We start from the raw sequence: 16,076 nt of genomic DNA on the forward strand, positions 1-16,076 counted from the left end.
GCAGGATCAACCTGGACCCAATTCCAACACCCAACACTTTCCCACTTCTCACTCTTTCCATCTCAACATGGCTGGCATTTTAGGTCCCCGGGCTCTATCCTGGGCTTTGGTTGTGCTCGCAACAGGCGTGGTCTACAGAACATACATACACAATATCATCTTCGTCACCATCGGCGTTGGCCGGGAAATCCAACCGATCGAGGACTTTCCATGGACTTGCACTCGTGTCCAGCACTCTCTCCTTGAAGGCTGCGAGGACCTGTGGCTTGATGACCAGGAAAGAAAGCTATATGCAGCATGCACCAGCCTGGACTCTCGTCAGGGTTGGTCCCCTGCAGGCGACCACTACAACATCTCCGCGAGATCCCGCACGGATCACATCGCTGTTCTTGATATTGATCAACCTGGCTTGAATGGGCTGTACGGCCTACGGCAGCTCCAAATTGGCGGATATCACGATGATCTTGACTTGCATGGATTCGACGTTCGCAACATTGAAGGCCGGCTTCGATTCTGGTTGATTAACCACAGACCCCCTGTTGACCCTGTGACTGGGGAATTTCTTGATGCCAGCACCGTTGGGGCAAATTCGACTGTTGAGATCTTTGATCTGGACGAGGCTTCGGAGACGCTTGAGCATGTTAAGACCGTGGCCAGCGAGGCGATTATTACGCCCAATGGTGTGGCCGTGGAAGAAGATGGTCTGGGCTTCGTGATTACGAATGACCACAATACCAAAACTGGCGCTTTTCGTGGCCTAGAAATGCTGATTGGGGGTGGAAGTCTCGCTTATTGTCGATCTGACACGGGGAAATGCCATATCGCCGCTGACAAGGGATTCTCCACCGCCAATGGAATAGCCCACGACAAGAATGGTCACTACTATGTCGCTCACTCTGTGACTGGTCTCATTACTGTCCACGAACTCGTCAATGACCAATTGATCCAGGTTGATTCCATCCATACCGGGTACCCAATGGATAACCTGTGGCTAGATGCAGATGGCAACCTCATTGCAGCTGCTTTCCCTGACTCCATCGCATTTGTGAAATCTACCATGGACCCATACAATGTAGTAGCACCTGCTACTGTCCTTACAATCAATGGAATTGCCAATCAACTAAAGACACTCGGAAAGGATTCTAAAGTGGCGAAATTGGTGGAGGATAGAGATGCCAAGAGCCTTCCCAGCTCGACAGTTGCAGTGCATGATGTGAAGGGCCGTAAATTGTTTTTGGCGGGTGTTTTCTCTCCATTTATTACAATTTGTGAGCAGCGTATCTAGATATCTACGCCTGATACGTTGACTCAAGATAGGTCGATACATTTGACAATCTTGTTCATTGCTTGAAAAACAAATTTCAATTCTAGCTACTCCGCTCTGAAAAGTCCATTACCACATTGTACTTGGACATCGAATTCTTATGCCATCGCGAACAGCATATCCGTCCTTGATTTGGGGCTGGGCGTTGGAGTCGGACTCGGAAGTCACATTGAAGTCCCCAGATGCTGATTTCTGCGACTCGTCTCCCAATTCCTGAATTGATCGGTAGTTCAGATCAATATTTTCGTCCGAGTCGTAAGATACTTGGAGTTCCTCGCTCTCATCATATTCGAAGCCGGTGGAATCGAGTAGCGAATGGGTCGTTATTAGCCACGAGGATGCTATTCTCTTGCTGGCGCTGTGTGGTGAGCGCGCTGCTTGCTGGATTGCAATTGACTGTAATAACATCCGCTAGGGGTAGTAGTATCAGTGGCTGTAAAACCATTAAGTCTTGCAGGTATGGCGGATAAGCAGTAGCTCGCGGATGATATGGCTAAAGCGTGTGAGCTGGATCCTGGGGTTGGGTTTGCTGACCTTCAAACACATGAAGAGAGGGAAATAGAGTAGACTTGAATGGTCATTTGAAACACTAAAGAATAAAGAACATTACCATCTAACGTGAAAGACTGAACTGGGCAAGAATATTGAACTGAAAATCAAGTGAAACCCTTGGTAAAATCGCTAAAGACAGAAAACAATAAAACAAATGCTGAATCACATTAACGGAGTTCAACCCGAGACCACTCAGATCTCTAAGGCCTGGAGAACCTCTTTTACCCGACGAATCTCCTTAGAAGCAACTACACCGATCTTGGCTAGCACCTCCTTGTTAGGAAGCCTTCCATATTTCAGGTGGATAGACTTTCCTATGTGCAGAAACTTGACGCCGTGTACGCCATTGTAGAGCAGACGTAAGGCCACCCGCAGGTATCCCTCGTTAGACAGATCCTCAAGTGTCCACGTTTTTCCTGGACGAAGAGCCAGAAGTGCCATTCGGTGCCTGGTGGTATCGTCAGGCTGCTCCTCTTCGGCAGACTCCTCTGTCCGAGCTAACTCCTCCTCCATCTGCCGGAACTTGGTACTGATGACCCCAAGGGCATCCCATGACTCGCCGGCGAATATAGAGATGCATTAAATATAAGGCTGGCTTAGATGTTAAGGGGAGATATTTCGAACGGTGCCAAATAGGAAGTAACTAGGAGATTTCCTCTCTTATTGCCTACCTGGGCCCAATGCCTCTTCTTTGCTGCCTGTTTCTTTGTTTCGCTCTGATTTTCTGTGTCTTTTCACTTTTCTTTAACGAGATGTAGCTATCAAAGTTAGCCTCCAGCTAAGAGGATACCGGTTGTAGGTTACGCTCACTATTGAATGACCTTAAGATAAAGTCTCTTTCATTCTCTAAGAAGGTTAACGTTCAATTTCTAAATAAGTTTGGCTTTAGATTGAAAGCCTTACTAACGCCCAATATTATTAGATCCTTAAAAGAATTCTATGCTTACAACCTTTCAATCGTTTACTTCTATAAGTCTAAAAGTAAGAATAATCTGAAACTACAGGTTAACGAAAACTGTAATTCTCACATCTGCATTCAATTGAAAGCTTCACTAAGCACCTTTGTGGTGCACAAAGAGACGGGAGATGCCTTAGTTAGACCACACTTCAAAAAAATCCCGGGCATCAATTCTCCAGCGCGTGTCTGGGAGGATGCTGGACCAAACAAATGCCAACCGAAACAAGTGCCTCGACGTATTCGGCCGGTAAGAATACAGCGCATGGTTTCTGCCAATGGGCCCGTGGGTGAGCCCGAAGGCCTGCAGCCTCTCATGGTCCCAGAAATCGAACCCGAACTGCATGAAGAACTCAGTGTCCACATGCGCAAATCCACTGATGCTCTCCTTCAGTCTCGCCAAGATACTCCATCCTGGCGGAATGCCATTGATCATCGCCATGTCGCCGGACACGAACCCGTTCCGGGCGGCTGGTGTGAGTGCACAGCAGGGCATCGACGCAGGGGAGTTGCGAAGAAGAGAATGGAGGCAGTCTTTGCTGAGAGGGACTCCCGGGTTGCAAGACTTAGCCCACGCGAGAAAGGCTCCCATTTGGTAGATCTCCGACCACATCATCCTTCCTCTGCGGCTGAGTACAGCTGGGACATGCTGGAAAGGTTTGCACCAGTAGCCTTCGACATTATCTAATTTGAAGATGAGACCATCGTCGGGATGGTCCATGTTGAAGGTCCCGTTTCCCACAGCATCCTTGAGGTCCCAGAAGAGGAAAAACCGCAGCGCGGTTTGCAGCAGTCGTTGTTCCTCCCAATAGGTTGGGGGGCCAAGATCGACGGGAATCAAAGGGATGCCTTTGGGTCGTGTATCAAGGCTGAAGTCCATGGGGGGACTCTCGTCTGGTTTGAGTTGTCTCAGCGGCAAAGCCATGCAGCGAGCCATGTAGTCATGGAAGCAACCGTGCGAGACTTGTTGAGCCAGAGAAGACAATGACAGAATTTGGTAGATGACAATGGATGGAATCGAGTTATGAAGAGGCTGGGTGGCAAAACATTGCCGTATGGTAGAGTATGGATTTTCAATGGAGGAAAATGACAAGGCGGCCATCGAAAAGGTATTTGCCAGAGCAGGAATGACATCGTGGTAGTTAACAGGCAGTGGGTTGTGAAGGTGGGGGCCTGACATCTGGCGCCAGGAAATCAATGCAAACAACCGGAGTAGGATTTTATTCTCTGGGTGAAGCCCTCCTTCAGCTACTGGACGGTTGATGTTGTTCTCGATAAGCTGGGCAAGGTTGGGAACATGAGACAGGATGATATTCTTGGCATTTTCGCTTGCTTCAAACAAACGGAAGATTGAGGGCAGGTCAGAGAGGTTGGAAATCACGATCTTCAGGGCTTTCCAGGGAAGATGACTGAGGTAGTCTCTTGGGGCTGCCATGGTCACGTGGTCGATATAGATCGACGTGGCAGTGAGACGGTAAGGCGGTGTGGCGGTGCAGAGAAGAGGTGGGTGTGGCGCAGCAGCGGAGTGGCGGTGAGAGGGAGAGAAATAGAAGCGGTGGGAATAGCACCAGCAGAACCCGTTATCTCTGATCGTCTCTATGGCTTATCATGCAGATGACCCGACCACCTTTCCCCTCCTTTTCCCTTTCCAAGGCGATTTGGGGGATTCTGCTAACTGTACGCATTTCTACCTATTTTAATCTCTAGCTACACCCACTATGGCCTCCAATACAATGCAAGAAATCCACCCAGCATCTACTGCTGTGAACAAGGATGATCTAATGATTCCAGTAAGCACTGCATCGGACATACTATTCAAGCTACAGTTAACAGACGTCATTTCAGCTGATCGACTTCGGTCCATTCTTTACGGGAACACCTTCCGACAAGCATGCTGTCGCCCTTTCTATTACCGACGCTTTCAAAACATCCGGGTTTGTCTACCTCAAATCCCATGGCATTCCACCTTCCGTGGTGTCCCGGGTGTTTGCTTCATCAGCTCGTTTCTTTGCACGACCTCAGAGACAGAAAGACGATCTAGGTTGGACGACCCCACAATCGAACCGTGGTTACGTCGCCATCGGGCGGGAGAAGTTAACCACAGTCGACCAAACCAATGGCGTGGATGATCTGCGTGCATCCGCCCCGGATATTAAAGAGACGATGGAACTTGGCCGTGAGGGAGTGGAAGGGCTTCCCAATCGCTGGCCAGATCATTTGGATGATGAAGGGAAGGATTTCAAAGAGACTATGCAGACCTTCTTTGAAATGTGCAAGACCCTGCATACACAAATTATGCGTGCCATTGCATTGGGGATGAGCCTGCCGGAACATTTCTTCGACGATTACGTGAATGAGGGCGATAATAACCTCCGACTACTCCACTATCCTGCCGTTAGCAAGGAGGTCTTCAACAAGAATCCTGACCAGGTTCGTGCTGGCGAGCACAGCGACTACGGTTCAGTTACCCTCCTTTTCCAGGACAAACATGGTGGACTGCAAGTACGAAGTCCTAAGGGGACTTTTGTGGATGCGATTCCTATTGCCGATACCATTGTTGTGAATGCTGGTGATCTGCTAGCTCGGTGGTCCAATGATACTATTAAGAGCACCCGTCATCGGGTAATTCAGCCACCCGCACCAGTCAATGAGGAATCTGGAGAGGACAACTCGGGGCATTACCCTGCTCGATACAGCGTCGCCTATTTCTGCAACCCCAATAGCGCCAAACTCATTGAAGCGCTGCCAGGGACTTTCGGCGAAGATATTGATGTAGCGAAGAAGTATGCAGATATAACTGCAGGCGACTACTTGGTCCAACGATTGACAGCGACTTATTAATCAGTGGTGCCTTACGATCTTTACATGCCCTGCCACGATCTTTATCTACCTACATAGCCGTCAATATCTTTCTGTCACTGCTTCATCTCATCAATTTGCCGAGAAATGAATGTATCCAAGCCGAGAATTCTAACAATCCATTCCCATTCTATTCGAACTCAGGACATGTACAGCGACCTATGCATCCTCGTCCAATATCAAACCCTCAGTAAGAAGCCGGCACAACCGAAATCCGGCCACCATCAGTAACCAAGATATTACCATTGATATAACCACCAGAGTTACTGGCCAACCACACAATCAAACCAGCCATATCCTCCTCACTCCCACCTCTCGTAGCAGGAATCATCTCACGCGGGAACGAGCCATCCTCAATAGCCTGACCAGTGATACCGGCAGTCTGGAAAACATGATTTGCCATATCAGAGTAATAAAGACCCGGCGAGATACCATTCACCCGAATGTTGTAATATGCAAACGAAGTCGAAAGCATCTTCACCAACTGGGTCGTCGCAGACTTAGACGCATTGTAGGCAAAGCTGAATGGTACCTTGCGGGCATAGCCCGCAATCGAGCTGGTGATGATCACCTGGGCAGTCGGCGCTCCCACAACGCCAGGCTGCGGGGCAGGTCGTCGCTTGTTGGCTGCTTCGAGGAGGGGCAGGAATGCTAGCACGGTATAGTACGAGCCCGTCACATTCACGTTCAACACTTTATTGAATTCATCCATTGGAACGTTGAAGAGTTCATCGCGGACCTGGGAGAGAGGTGGGAGTGAGCCGTCTGCTGCGGGCTGTGGGGGTCTCATTAGGGGACCCATGATGCCGCTGTTTGCGATTAGGAGATCGACGTGGGTGGTTTGCGCTGCAACGGCCTTGTAGGCTTCCTCGAGGGAGACTTTGGATGTGATGTCGCATTTGATTGGGATTACGGTGCCGTTGATGGTTTGTGAGATCGTTTCTTGGAGGGCGTCTTCGCGCCGGCCGAGGATGAAGATCTTGGAGACTTCATTGGCATCGAGGGCCTTTGTCATGATGCGACCGAGGCCTGGATTGGATGTGTGAGTTTCATTTTCTTTGTAATGCAGCTTGAATATGCGGTCACGGGTGATACTTACCACTGCCGCCTCCGGTGATCACGACAACCCGGTCCTTGACCGAGAAGAGATTTGATGCTTGTAGATGAGACATGACGGATGTCTGCAGATGATGAAGGATAGTATGTATGCGGCGAAATAATTGAGAGGAGAAGAGAGAGGGGGCCTGTTGCTAAATATTGGAGATTACAACTCCCCGCGATAGCGTCATTCCCCACTTAGATCGGCGGTCCGCCGAGCTGCCGAGGAGATGAACTATACTTGACCGCGGAACAACGCGGACTTGTTTGTTATACATTGACTTAACTGATGTGTGTATATTGCTCTTGTATGAATTGGTAAGTTATTCTGAGGGGAAACATGTCGATTTACTTCACTCGCACAGATGTCCGACTACAGATCGCTATCGGATCAATCAAGGCAGGTGTTTGTTTCCCTTCTATATAGTACATGTACGCATGTCCATCGATCATAAGAATCCAAAGAACCTACCTGAGACATTGACATTCTTGTAGCATTCTTGGTCTAAGATGAGGGCCGTAGAAGTTGACCTAGTGCCCAGTCCCAACCAACCCAATTTAAAATGTCATATCATATTTCATCGTATCAGCGGCTCAATCCCATTTTGCTATGGCCCCTTTCCCTAAGCTTCAAGCGCCTTTTTTAAGTGAATGCAGAGTTTCTCATTTTATGGAGGCCTCTGCTAATATTGTGTGCATAGTGAGAGCATCATTGAAGCAATTATCGTCGTCCTAGTAGAACGAAGGGTCTATCATAGACAAAGGCTTGAAATAGGGTGAGGAGTACTGAAACAGATGTGATTGTCGTCATAGCAGCGGGAAAACATCTAGTTTCCTGGTTGTTAGAATGCTTCGAGAGCTTTCATAACTTTCACGGTTCCTATTCTCCAAATATACCCGCTGCGTCTTTCTCTAGTTGGCATATACTGATATCTTCAACTCATAGATTCTTTTTGCATCTCTCATTTTGTTATCATTATTATCTTGGTCATCATTCTATAGAGAGATCACCTTAAACAAGACTGGAACGGGCTCAAATCCCAGAAGTTCTTTAATCCCCAGTATGAATATAGTGACGCAAGACAACAACTTGTCTATTACATTATTACCATTGCGCAAAATCCGAGCTTGGTAATTAATTTACATATCAACCATGGCAGGTCCGAGCTATACTATTTTCACAACTCATCTTTGTCGCCTTGACCGAACATGATCCAATCTAAGTTTTATAATTACCGGGACAAATGTCATTATTTGATGCTATCGGGGGTTCTCCGGGGGTATTTACCGAATCGCTTAGTGGAAACCTGGAAGGAGAGGCTTCCACGTCATTTGTTGCCATTCCGAGCCATGTTTCAGTGGATTGAACCATTTCATTATTGCGAGGCAACCAATTGTGTTGAGGGTGACTACTCCCCAATTAAACCCAATGGAAACATGCGTGGGACATCAACATTTCATTCGACCGGAATACAGGCCGGTTGGATATAGAATCTTCGTGTGCCTTAAACCCAATCCAGTGTTGACCTCGATATCGCACAGCTTTGCAGTGTCTTCGGCTGTAGAACCGAATGATGATGCCATATCGGAATGGCCTGATAAATAGCGCATTGCGTCAATTGACCCTACATTTTCAATGCTGATTACTATCAGTTTATCGAAACCTATATGTACTACATGTCACCTCCGTGCATATCCGGGAGATTTTGCGGAATGCAAATACTCTATTATTCACACTCAATCTCCTCAAGTCTCACCAAACAAGCCTTAAAATAAGCTGAGATGATTTACAAAAGTGTGCTTGTACTAGCCCTAATGGGGTCGCTCCCATTTGTGGCTGCATCTCCAAAGAAACACCATAAAGGAGGTAGCGAACACTCAAAGACTACTTCTACTTCTTCCCCCGAGTCGTCGGATTCATCTTCCATGTCAGCACCGCCGCTTCGAAGTTACCATACTTCGCAGGCGCATACGCCTTTCACTGGAACACCGAGTACCACTGGTGCGTTGACTGCTTTTTCAATTGGAACTGGAATATCGAGTGGTGGTGTAATTCCTGGGGCAACAAGCTATCCCGGTGGCGGACAGCTGCACCATGCCGAGCCAGCTCCATATGACCCGGCAGGTGGCGTGGGCACAAACGGAAGCACGCCTGTCTATAACACGAAGAGCGATTTTGACTACGAGTCCTTGGTAACCAGGCCCCTTTCACCAATACGAAGTTACTGAAACTAACTTTTCGTTATGAATAGGCCCTGGCTTTGTATCAGGAATGGATTGAACTCGATTTGTTCCAAGATGCTCTCCGCCGCTTTTCCATGGAAGAATTCAGATCAGCTGGTCTGACCGAAGCAGACCGCGAGTTGATTACATTCATGGCGCAGCAAGAAATCGGTCATGCAACTATGCTGAGCAACATTTTGGGAGCCCATGCACCGCAGCAATGTTCCTATGTCTACCCGTACACCAACGTCATAGAATTCATTGACTTCGCTCAAAAGATCACGCGCTTTGGGGAAGCTGGCGTCTATGGGTTCTTGGCTCATCTCGACTCGCGCGAGGCTGCGACATTACTTACCCAATCTATCGCCGCTGAAGCACGACAGCAGTTGATATTCCGTCAGTTTGAGGGTCTATTTCCTATGGTTGGATGGTTTGAGGTTGGCATACCGCAATCTTGGGCTTGGACGTTGTTGGCGCCTTTCATCAGCTCTTGTCCCGAGAACCAGACTCGGTTGATATGGGAGAACTTTCCGGCGTTGACGATCGTCAATCAACCCAATCCATATAGCACGGGCAATCCTCCCTCGGGATTGAATGAGACTGCCGGGTTTAATCATACCTCTGGTACCGGCCAACACAATCCAGGCTTGAAAACCACATCTGGCCTGGATCACGCCCGCTACAAAGGTTCTGGAAATTCTAAATTTTCTAGTTCAGGCAACTCTTCTCTCCCTAATACAAGCTGTGGTGTCTCTGTTAGTAAACTTAGTCCAACGCCGCTCTCTTTTCCTGGTCGCAAGGTGCTGTTGCAGTGGGATGCCCCTGGAAAGCCTATCGGTCCTAATGATAGCTACGTGACAACCAAGCAAGCTGGTTTGGCAAAATACGTTGTCTGGGTTTCCCAGCTTAACATCACTTATACGCCTTTGCATACCGACGATACTTCCAACAATTCTGGAGGGTGGACTGCGCAACCCGATTTGGAGACGTACCAGGGTGATCCCGCTTTCAACGGGACCATATTCATTGCTATTACCGATAGTGATCCTTACCTGAGTCCGTTCAACTTGAGTTTGATTAACAGTCATGTCGTTGCCGGTCCTGCTCTGTACCAGGCTGGTTAAAAGTGGTAAGTTATAACGTTACTTTTTGTGTAATTTTGTGGATGTGAGTGAACTCTCCGGGGAAATGGGAGAGAGGCACGAATGGATGGAGTTTTTGGAGTCTTCAAATCTTCCGAATTAGATTTCTCGAGTATTTCACGTAAATATGATAGATTAGAAATTGGTTTACCTAGGCAATTTATTCCGTACACCTTGATTTGCTGAGTCTTGCAGATAATCAAGTTGACACAGGAGGAATACCTTCACACTGGGCCTCCTATAAATGATACATTTCAAATATAGTTAGAGAATTCTTGCGTGCAAAATAAAAGAAGAATATTTGTTGGGTTAACATTAGTTATAGTTGTAGCTGTCAACTAGGGACCCACCTTAACTCCGGGCTATCGCCGAGGCCACTTCTTTTCTCCACGTCAATGTTTACGAGCTTTTCGCAACCCTCCAGCTACAGCTCCCCCCACCTCTCACAATGGAAGCAAGGAATCGCAAACAACGTCGTGCGGCTGCCTCATCCTCCAATAAAGATGAGCCCGAAATCACCTACGCCCAACCCCCACGCAACGGCCCAACCAAAAACAAAGCGACCGTCGAGAAAACCCTATATGATATCATTGCAGAGAGACAAAAAGGCCTCAATCAATCGAACCCCTCTTCAACAATACCAGAAGGAGCCAAAATAATACCTGAGTCAGTGGGAACCCGCTTTGTGACAGTCGACGACGCCGGGAACCTGGTCGACACAGACGGCGACATCAGCAACCATCTATCCGCCCATGCTCCCCAAAGAAAGGCCGCAAATCCGCAGGCGGCACCGCGACGACCACCAAAGATGATGAATCCGAAGTTATTATCGACAAGCCGCTCCCTCCATTCCTCGACACAATCCTCCTCTCCCTCCCGCTCACAACACTTCACCTCACGCTCGGCTACATAGCAGCCCATCAATACGCTGAAAGCATAGACCTACCCAAACTCTTCAAGGATTCTGTCACAACTGCGTTTCCACTGCTCACTTTGTTCGTTCACCTCGCCCACGGCCATATCATCTCTTTCAAATCAAAGCCAAGCTCCAAGACAGAGGCCGAGCCATCTCTCTTCCCATTGACAAGTGACAAACTTACCTTTTCATTCTTCCGAAAATTGGTTTTCCCGCCTGCGCTACGGACTTTTGTTTTCCTTCCCGTGGCTGTCGTGCTAGGCGCCCATCTTATCGCGATCACGAATGGGGAGCCGTATTATGCTATTATGAAGAAAGCACCTGCTGTTGGCACTATTTGGATCTGGTCAATCCTGGAGTTATCATTTGGAGCTGCTGTTATTGGCGCGTTAGGGCCTTTGGCTTGGGGGGTCTGGTGGATGGGGTATGGGATTTTCTAAAATTGATGCTTCGGGGATACTGGTTCACTACGTGGGGATGATTGGATATCTGTGGTGAATCCAGGTTACAAAGAGACTTAAAAGAACAATCGATATATGCCAGTTGTAAAGGAAACAATGAAATTTAGAAAGTGTCAGATATATGAGACTATATATTGGCCCGAGACCTCTAATACAGTTCAGGCAAAATTGCCGAAATATTATGAACATAGGCTTTGAAAACAAGATAAATATCAGACCATTTCTACACCCATAGAGGCATTCATTATCAGAAAACGACAAAATTTTACAAATTTCCCTTAAAAGAGAAGAAAGACCCAACCTACAACTTCCACCTCAAACACTCCAAAATGGCAGCACCCATATCAACTTCACGGATGGAGTCCCTTATTCGAAGAGCCCAAGAAGCAATAGCAGAGAACCACCGAATCACACTAATAGCAGTAACCCCGGTTGGCAGACGCAGGTCAGATAACGGCCGGCCTCTACATAGCCTCAAGCTTCATCCAGCCATTCCTGGATGACTGGGAAATACATGGTATTAGACAATGGGTCTTCTTGTCCGTGTACATCCCGATGCAGCAAATGCCTACATACGAATTGATATCCGCGAACGGGACTGTAGTTTCGCTGGATTTCCTGGGGCCGAGTTTATGTTTCCCACTTATGTTCTTCAGTGGACGGAAACGAGTGGAATGCGGGATTTCTTTCCGTATGACCGGTCTGTTAGTGATCGATTTGCTTATACTTTGGATGCAGCGTTTGAAAGGTTGGATCATTGAGGATTGGTGTATAGGAGATGTGGCTACTAATCCTATGTACGATTTCAGGTTTTGCCACTTGCTAGTTCGTGATGAAGTCGAATAGCAATATAGACTCCACCGATACGTTCACATTACAGGTCGAATCATCAGTCTATACCCGATTTTCAGAACAAAAACCTGATCAAGTAACATCCATATCAAAAATTACCAAAGTACGTAAGGAATGACAGCCATTCATTTCTTCCCAACTCAAAACCCGAAGCAAAAAGAAAGTTGAAAAAAAAAATACAAAATACAAAATAAAAAACCAAAAAACCAAAAACCAAAAAAAAAGAGAAAAAAGAGAAAAAAGAAAAAGAAAAACCACTGTCTCAATTCTTCAACTCCTGACGTTGACGTTCACAGAATATCCAAATCCCGACAGAACGGTCAACCCGTCATTCCCCTCCCTACAACCAAAGTCAAACTCCTTCCAAAAGGCAAACTGAGACAAAACCATTCGGCCCGATGTAACCACTGACCAGAACCCGAAGTAACGACGGGCCGAAGTATCGAATCAAACCACGGAAAAAGTCACCCAAGATGCGCTTAAGTGCACGAGCAAGCTAAAGTTACCACGACATGCAAGATTCAAATTTGGGATGCGCCATCAAAGACGCAGGATTTAAACTCTGCCCTAGTCGTCGATCGTTAGACCCGAGCGCGGAAAACGGAATATGGATTGAACACGGGACACCGGGGACACGGGTCGCGGGTCGCGGGTCACCACGGATCCAAAGGACGATTGACACGTAGATTGTACATTTGACATTGAACGTGTAAGTTGACTAATAGTCCCCACCCCTTGCAGCACTATATCCGCTACACCAAAAACAACTCGGCAAAACCAAACTCCGTAAAGGAGACACAGATCAATAGTTGTTTCAGCCACAATCCTGCAGCCTACAGCTTAGATGTGCGTGTATGGGCTGAATATTCGCCGCGCTTTTCTTTTTATTATATATTTAGTTATATTTCGCTGGGCGTGCAGCTGTACTTCGGATATTAGCCGAACCGAGATCGGGCATCGCGGATCGGGCATCGCGAATCGGAGCTAGGCTTAGCTGGGCTGGTCACAAGATCTACAACGGGCGGGGTTTGCTTGAGAGATAAGTCGGGTGATAACACTGTACTCTGTAGGAGGTGGAGACTATTGATGATGTTTGACTCCACTGCGAGAGTAAGAGTAAGGTAAGGCCTGGCTCGGGTTCCATGGTTTACTTAGTACTTTCGTTCGTGTTGATAGTCTGATCTAGGTGATACGGGTGAATTAAGTACTATCAATGAATCATGTTGCTTGAAAAGAATTGAAAAGATAATTGTAGGGTTCTCGTTTGAAAACGCTAATACTAGAAATCAATAGAGCGTCATACATGATAAAAGTGTCAGTCGTGAGAAAAACCACCCGAAATCGAAAACCCTTTCGTGAAATGCAACAAAAATCAAATTGCCAATTTGGGGAAACGCCAGTGCGAGAGACAAACGCCTGTTTCCTCCTCCATGATAGATAGCCCGTATACTCCACAGATATTGCAAATGTTATTTTTGCTTTGTTAGACAGCGATTCGTCCTTCAGCTGCCATACCAACGGGCGACATATCGACTCTAGCGTGGGGTCCGCGCGCACCATCGCCCTCAAACCGAGATAACAGTGATGCGACCATTTCGCGGTAGGAGTTCATCTGGGAAAGCTTGAAGCGCTGGATCTTGCCACTGGCCGTACGGGGGATCTCCTCGACGAAGATAACGCCGCCGTCAAGGGCCTTGTATCTTGCCAGGTGACGACGTGCATGGTTGTAAACTTCTTCGCTAGTGAGCCGGCTCACGGCTGGATCGCGGGAGCGAACCACAAATGCGCGTGGGACTTCGCCCAGGCCCTCCTTGTTCACTCCGATCACGGCTGCATCGGTGATACCAGGGTGTTGGAGAAGGACTGCCTCAAGTTCTGCTGGTGCAACTTGCCATCTATGAAACAGGGTTAGTATACCATCCTGTCTGCGGGGCGATGCTGTGGTGTCACTTACCCTCGGACTTTGATCAGCTCCTTGGTTCGGCCTACAATGTAGTACTGGCCCTGCTTTGAGTAGGCGATGTCTCCCGTGCGGAACCATCCATGAGGCTCCAGGGCATCTGTACGGCCCTTGTATCCCATAAGCAGGCTGGGGCCGCGCACGTAAAGTTCACCTGGCTGGCCATCACCTTGCACGAGCTTGCCCTCTTGTTCGACTAACCGGATCTCGTACCCTGGGAGACAGGTGCCGATGCTGCCTGGGTCCCCAGACTGGCCGTACCGAGTCTGGAAGGTGACGCCGACTTCGGTCATACCCCAAATCTGACAAGCATACGCCATAGGATTGAGGTGGCTGCGGAATTGCTGCATGGAGGCTGCATCAATAGGCGCGCCTGCAATACCAATATAGCGGATGGATGAGAGGTAGTCTGCGATCTTCAAAGGGGATTGGTTGAGGGAGTGAATGATAGCAGGGACCAGGTACGTCTCGGAGATTTGATAGCGACGCACGGTGGTCAGGAACTCTTGAACCTCAAAGCGTGGTAGCACAAAGAGTGGGTGGCCATAGCGAACAGGGAAGAGGTGTGTCCACAGGGCACCAAACAGGTGGAACATGGGCAGCGACATCAAGCGGCTGACGGGATGTGGCACGTCGTAGTAGATAGATCGATGCTGTGAGACGATCGCATGGTGGGACAGGATGGCAGCTTTGGGAAGTCCACCGGTGCCACTTGTCGAGAACATGGCTGCAGGCGTGGTTCGTGCAACCACGGGGTCATTAAACGTGAGCCAGTCACATTCCCCATAGAAGAGTAGATTGGCGAAATTGGAATGACGGGCATCTGCACCGTTCAATGAGAAGTACTGGGAATACCCCAGTTCCTGCCACAGGAACAGCTGTGCACAGTGATCAATGGCAAATTCATCAACCAAACATATCTGGGCCGGGTGGATTCCCCGGCCAGCTGAGACCTCGAGCACAGAGGGGAGGGCATCGCGAGTTGTGAGGATCAACTTGGGTTCAGCGAGGGCGATGATATGGTCGAGTTCCTGGGGTTGGCTGCGGGGGTTCGAGCCCATGTAGACACCTCCTGCGCCGATAATGCCGAAGAATAAGGCGGGATATAAAATCTATAACCAGCCCGAGTCAGCTTATTTTTCCGGCTATTTTGATACGTCTACTTACACTGTTGCCAAGATGCAGCAACACACAATCTCCTGACTGCACATTATGCGCTTTCAAACCAGCGATCAGAGTCCGGACCAGTTGTCGAAATTGGGCCGCCGTAAATGACCGCGAGGGATCCTCTGCATCGATGAACAATGGTTGGTTTGTGTTGTAAGGCTTGGGACCTCCGAAGGTGAAGGTCAACAAGTCGGTGTATACATCAGAGCCCATATCGGAAGTTGAGACAGCCATTGTTTGCTTGGACTTAAGAAGAATGGCAAGGATATCGAAGACCTAAGACTACGGGGCCCCATGATTATATGTAACTTCCACCTTAATTTGAGATCTCATAGCTGATTTGGAATACATTGATTAGGTAAGGTTGCGCTAGTGTGAGGATTTCCACTTGCGTCAGTATCATCTCGCATGTTTTTGCCCTTGAGAATCCTTCAAAGCCTAATTAATTGTAAACTCACTAAAAAAAAAGACTAGGCAAAAATGCCGAGAGAAAATACTATCAATTTCCGTGAACAGGATGACTATGTCATGAACAAGGATCCACCGAACAGGTAACTAAATTAGTGT

General features: G+C 48.1%; 8 protein-coding genes across 8 annotated transcripts; 4 read left to right on the forward strand and 4 right to left on the reverse strand.

Moving 5' to 3' along the window:
• Nucleotides 1–67: 67 nt before the first annotated feature.
• N7446_001939 (uncharacterized protein) lies at nt 68–1,285 on the forward strand (the record flags this gene model as incomplete). The annotated part of the gene is made up of 1 exon (XM_058510688.1): nt 68–1,285. The coding sequence occupies one exon, from the start codon at nt 68–70 to the stop codon at nt 1,283–1,285; it is 1,218 nt and encodes a 405-aa protein (XP_058376224.1).
• Nucleotides 1,286–2,068: 783 nt separating this feature from the next.
• Nucleotides 2,069–2,389, reverse strand: N7446_001940 (uncharacterized protein; the record flags this gene model as incomplete). Its single annotated transcript, XM_058510689.1, has 1 exon — nt 2,069–2,389. One exon carries the CDS (start codon nt 2,387–2,389, stop codon nt 2,069–2,071), a length of 321 nt encoding a protein of 106 aa, XP_058376225.1.
• A 578-nt stretch (nt 2,390–2,967) lies between these two features.
• On the reverse strand, nt 2,968–4,266 carry N7446_001941 (uncharacterized protein; the record flags this gene model as incomplete). Its single annotated transcript, XM_058510690.1, has 1 exon — nt 2,968–4,266. One exon carries the CDS (start codon nt 4,264–4,266, stop codon nt 2,968–2,970), a length of 1,299 nt encoding a protein of 432 aa, XP_058376226.1.
• Nucleotides 4,267–4,549: 283 nt separating this feature from the next.
• Nucleotides 4,550–5,672, forward strand: N7446_001942 (isopenicillin N synthase family dioxygenase; the record flags this gene model as incomplete). Its single annotated transcript, XM_058510691.1, has 2 exons — nt 4,550–4,621; nt 4,677–5,672. 2 exons carry the CDS (start codon nt 4,550–4,552, stop codon nt 5,670–5,672), a joined length of 1,068 nt encoding a protein of 355 aa, XP_058376227.1.
• Nucleotides 5,673–5,877: 205 nt separating this feature from the next.
• On the reverse strand, nt 5,878–6,862 carry N7446_001943 (SDR family NAD(P)-dependent oxidoreductase; the record flags this gene model as incomplete). The annotated part of the gene is made up of 2 exons (XM_058510692.1): nt 5,878–6,719; nt 6,790–6,862. The coding sequence occupies 2 exons, from the start codon at nt 6,860–6,862 to the stop codon at nt 5,878–5,880; spliced, it is 915 nt and encodes a 304-aa protein (XP_058376228.1).
• A 1,708-nt stretch (nt 6,863–8,570) lies between these two features.
• N7446_001944 (ferritin-like domain-containing protein) lies at nt 8,571–10,135 on the forward strand (the record flags this gene model as incomplete). Its single annotated transcript, XM_058510693.1, has 2 exons — nt 8,571–8,981; nt 9,041–10,135. The coding sequence occupies 2 exons, from the start codon at nt 8,571–8,573 to the stop codon at nt 10,133–10,135; spliced, it is 1,506 nt and encodes a 501-aa protein (XP_058376229.1).
• Nucleotides 10,136–10,601: 466 nt separating this feature from the next.
• On the forward strand, nt 10,602–11,509 carry N7446_001945 (uncharacterized protein; the record flags this gene model as incomplete). Its single annotated transcript, XM_058510694.1, has 2 exons — nt 10,602–10,819; nt 10,876–11,509. The coding sequence occupies 2 exons, from the start codon at nt 10,602–10,604 to the stop codon at nt 11,507–11,509; spliced, it is 852 nt and encodes a 283-aa protein (XP_058376230.1).
• A 2,356-nt stretch (nt 11,510–13,865) lies between these two features.
• Nucleotides 13,866–15,743, reverse strand: afeA (adenylate-forming enzyme AfeA; the record flags this gene model as incomplete). Its single annotated transcript, XM_058510695.1, has 3 exons — nt 13,866–14,277; nt 14,337–15,454; nt 15,510–15,743. 3 exons carry the CDS (start codon nt 15,741–15,743, stop codon nt 13,866–13,868), a joined length of 1,764 nt encoding a protein of 587 aa, XP_058376231.1.
• Between the last annotated feature and the right edge of the window lie 333 nt (nt 15,744–16,076).

This window comes from Penicillium canescens (genome assembly GCF_028828765.1).
Source record: "Penicillium canescens strain IBT 15451 chromosome Unknown utg000002l_segment0_segment0, whole genome shotgun sequence".
Taxonomy (NCBI): domain Eukaryota; kingdom Fungi; phylum Ascomycota; class Eurotiomycetes; order Eurotiales; family Aspergillaceae; genus Penicillium; species Penicillium canescens.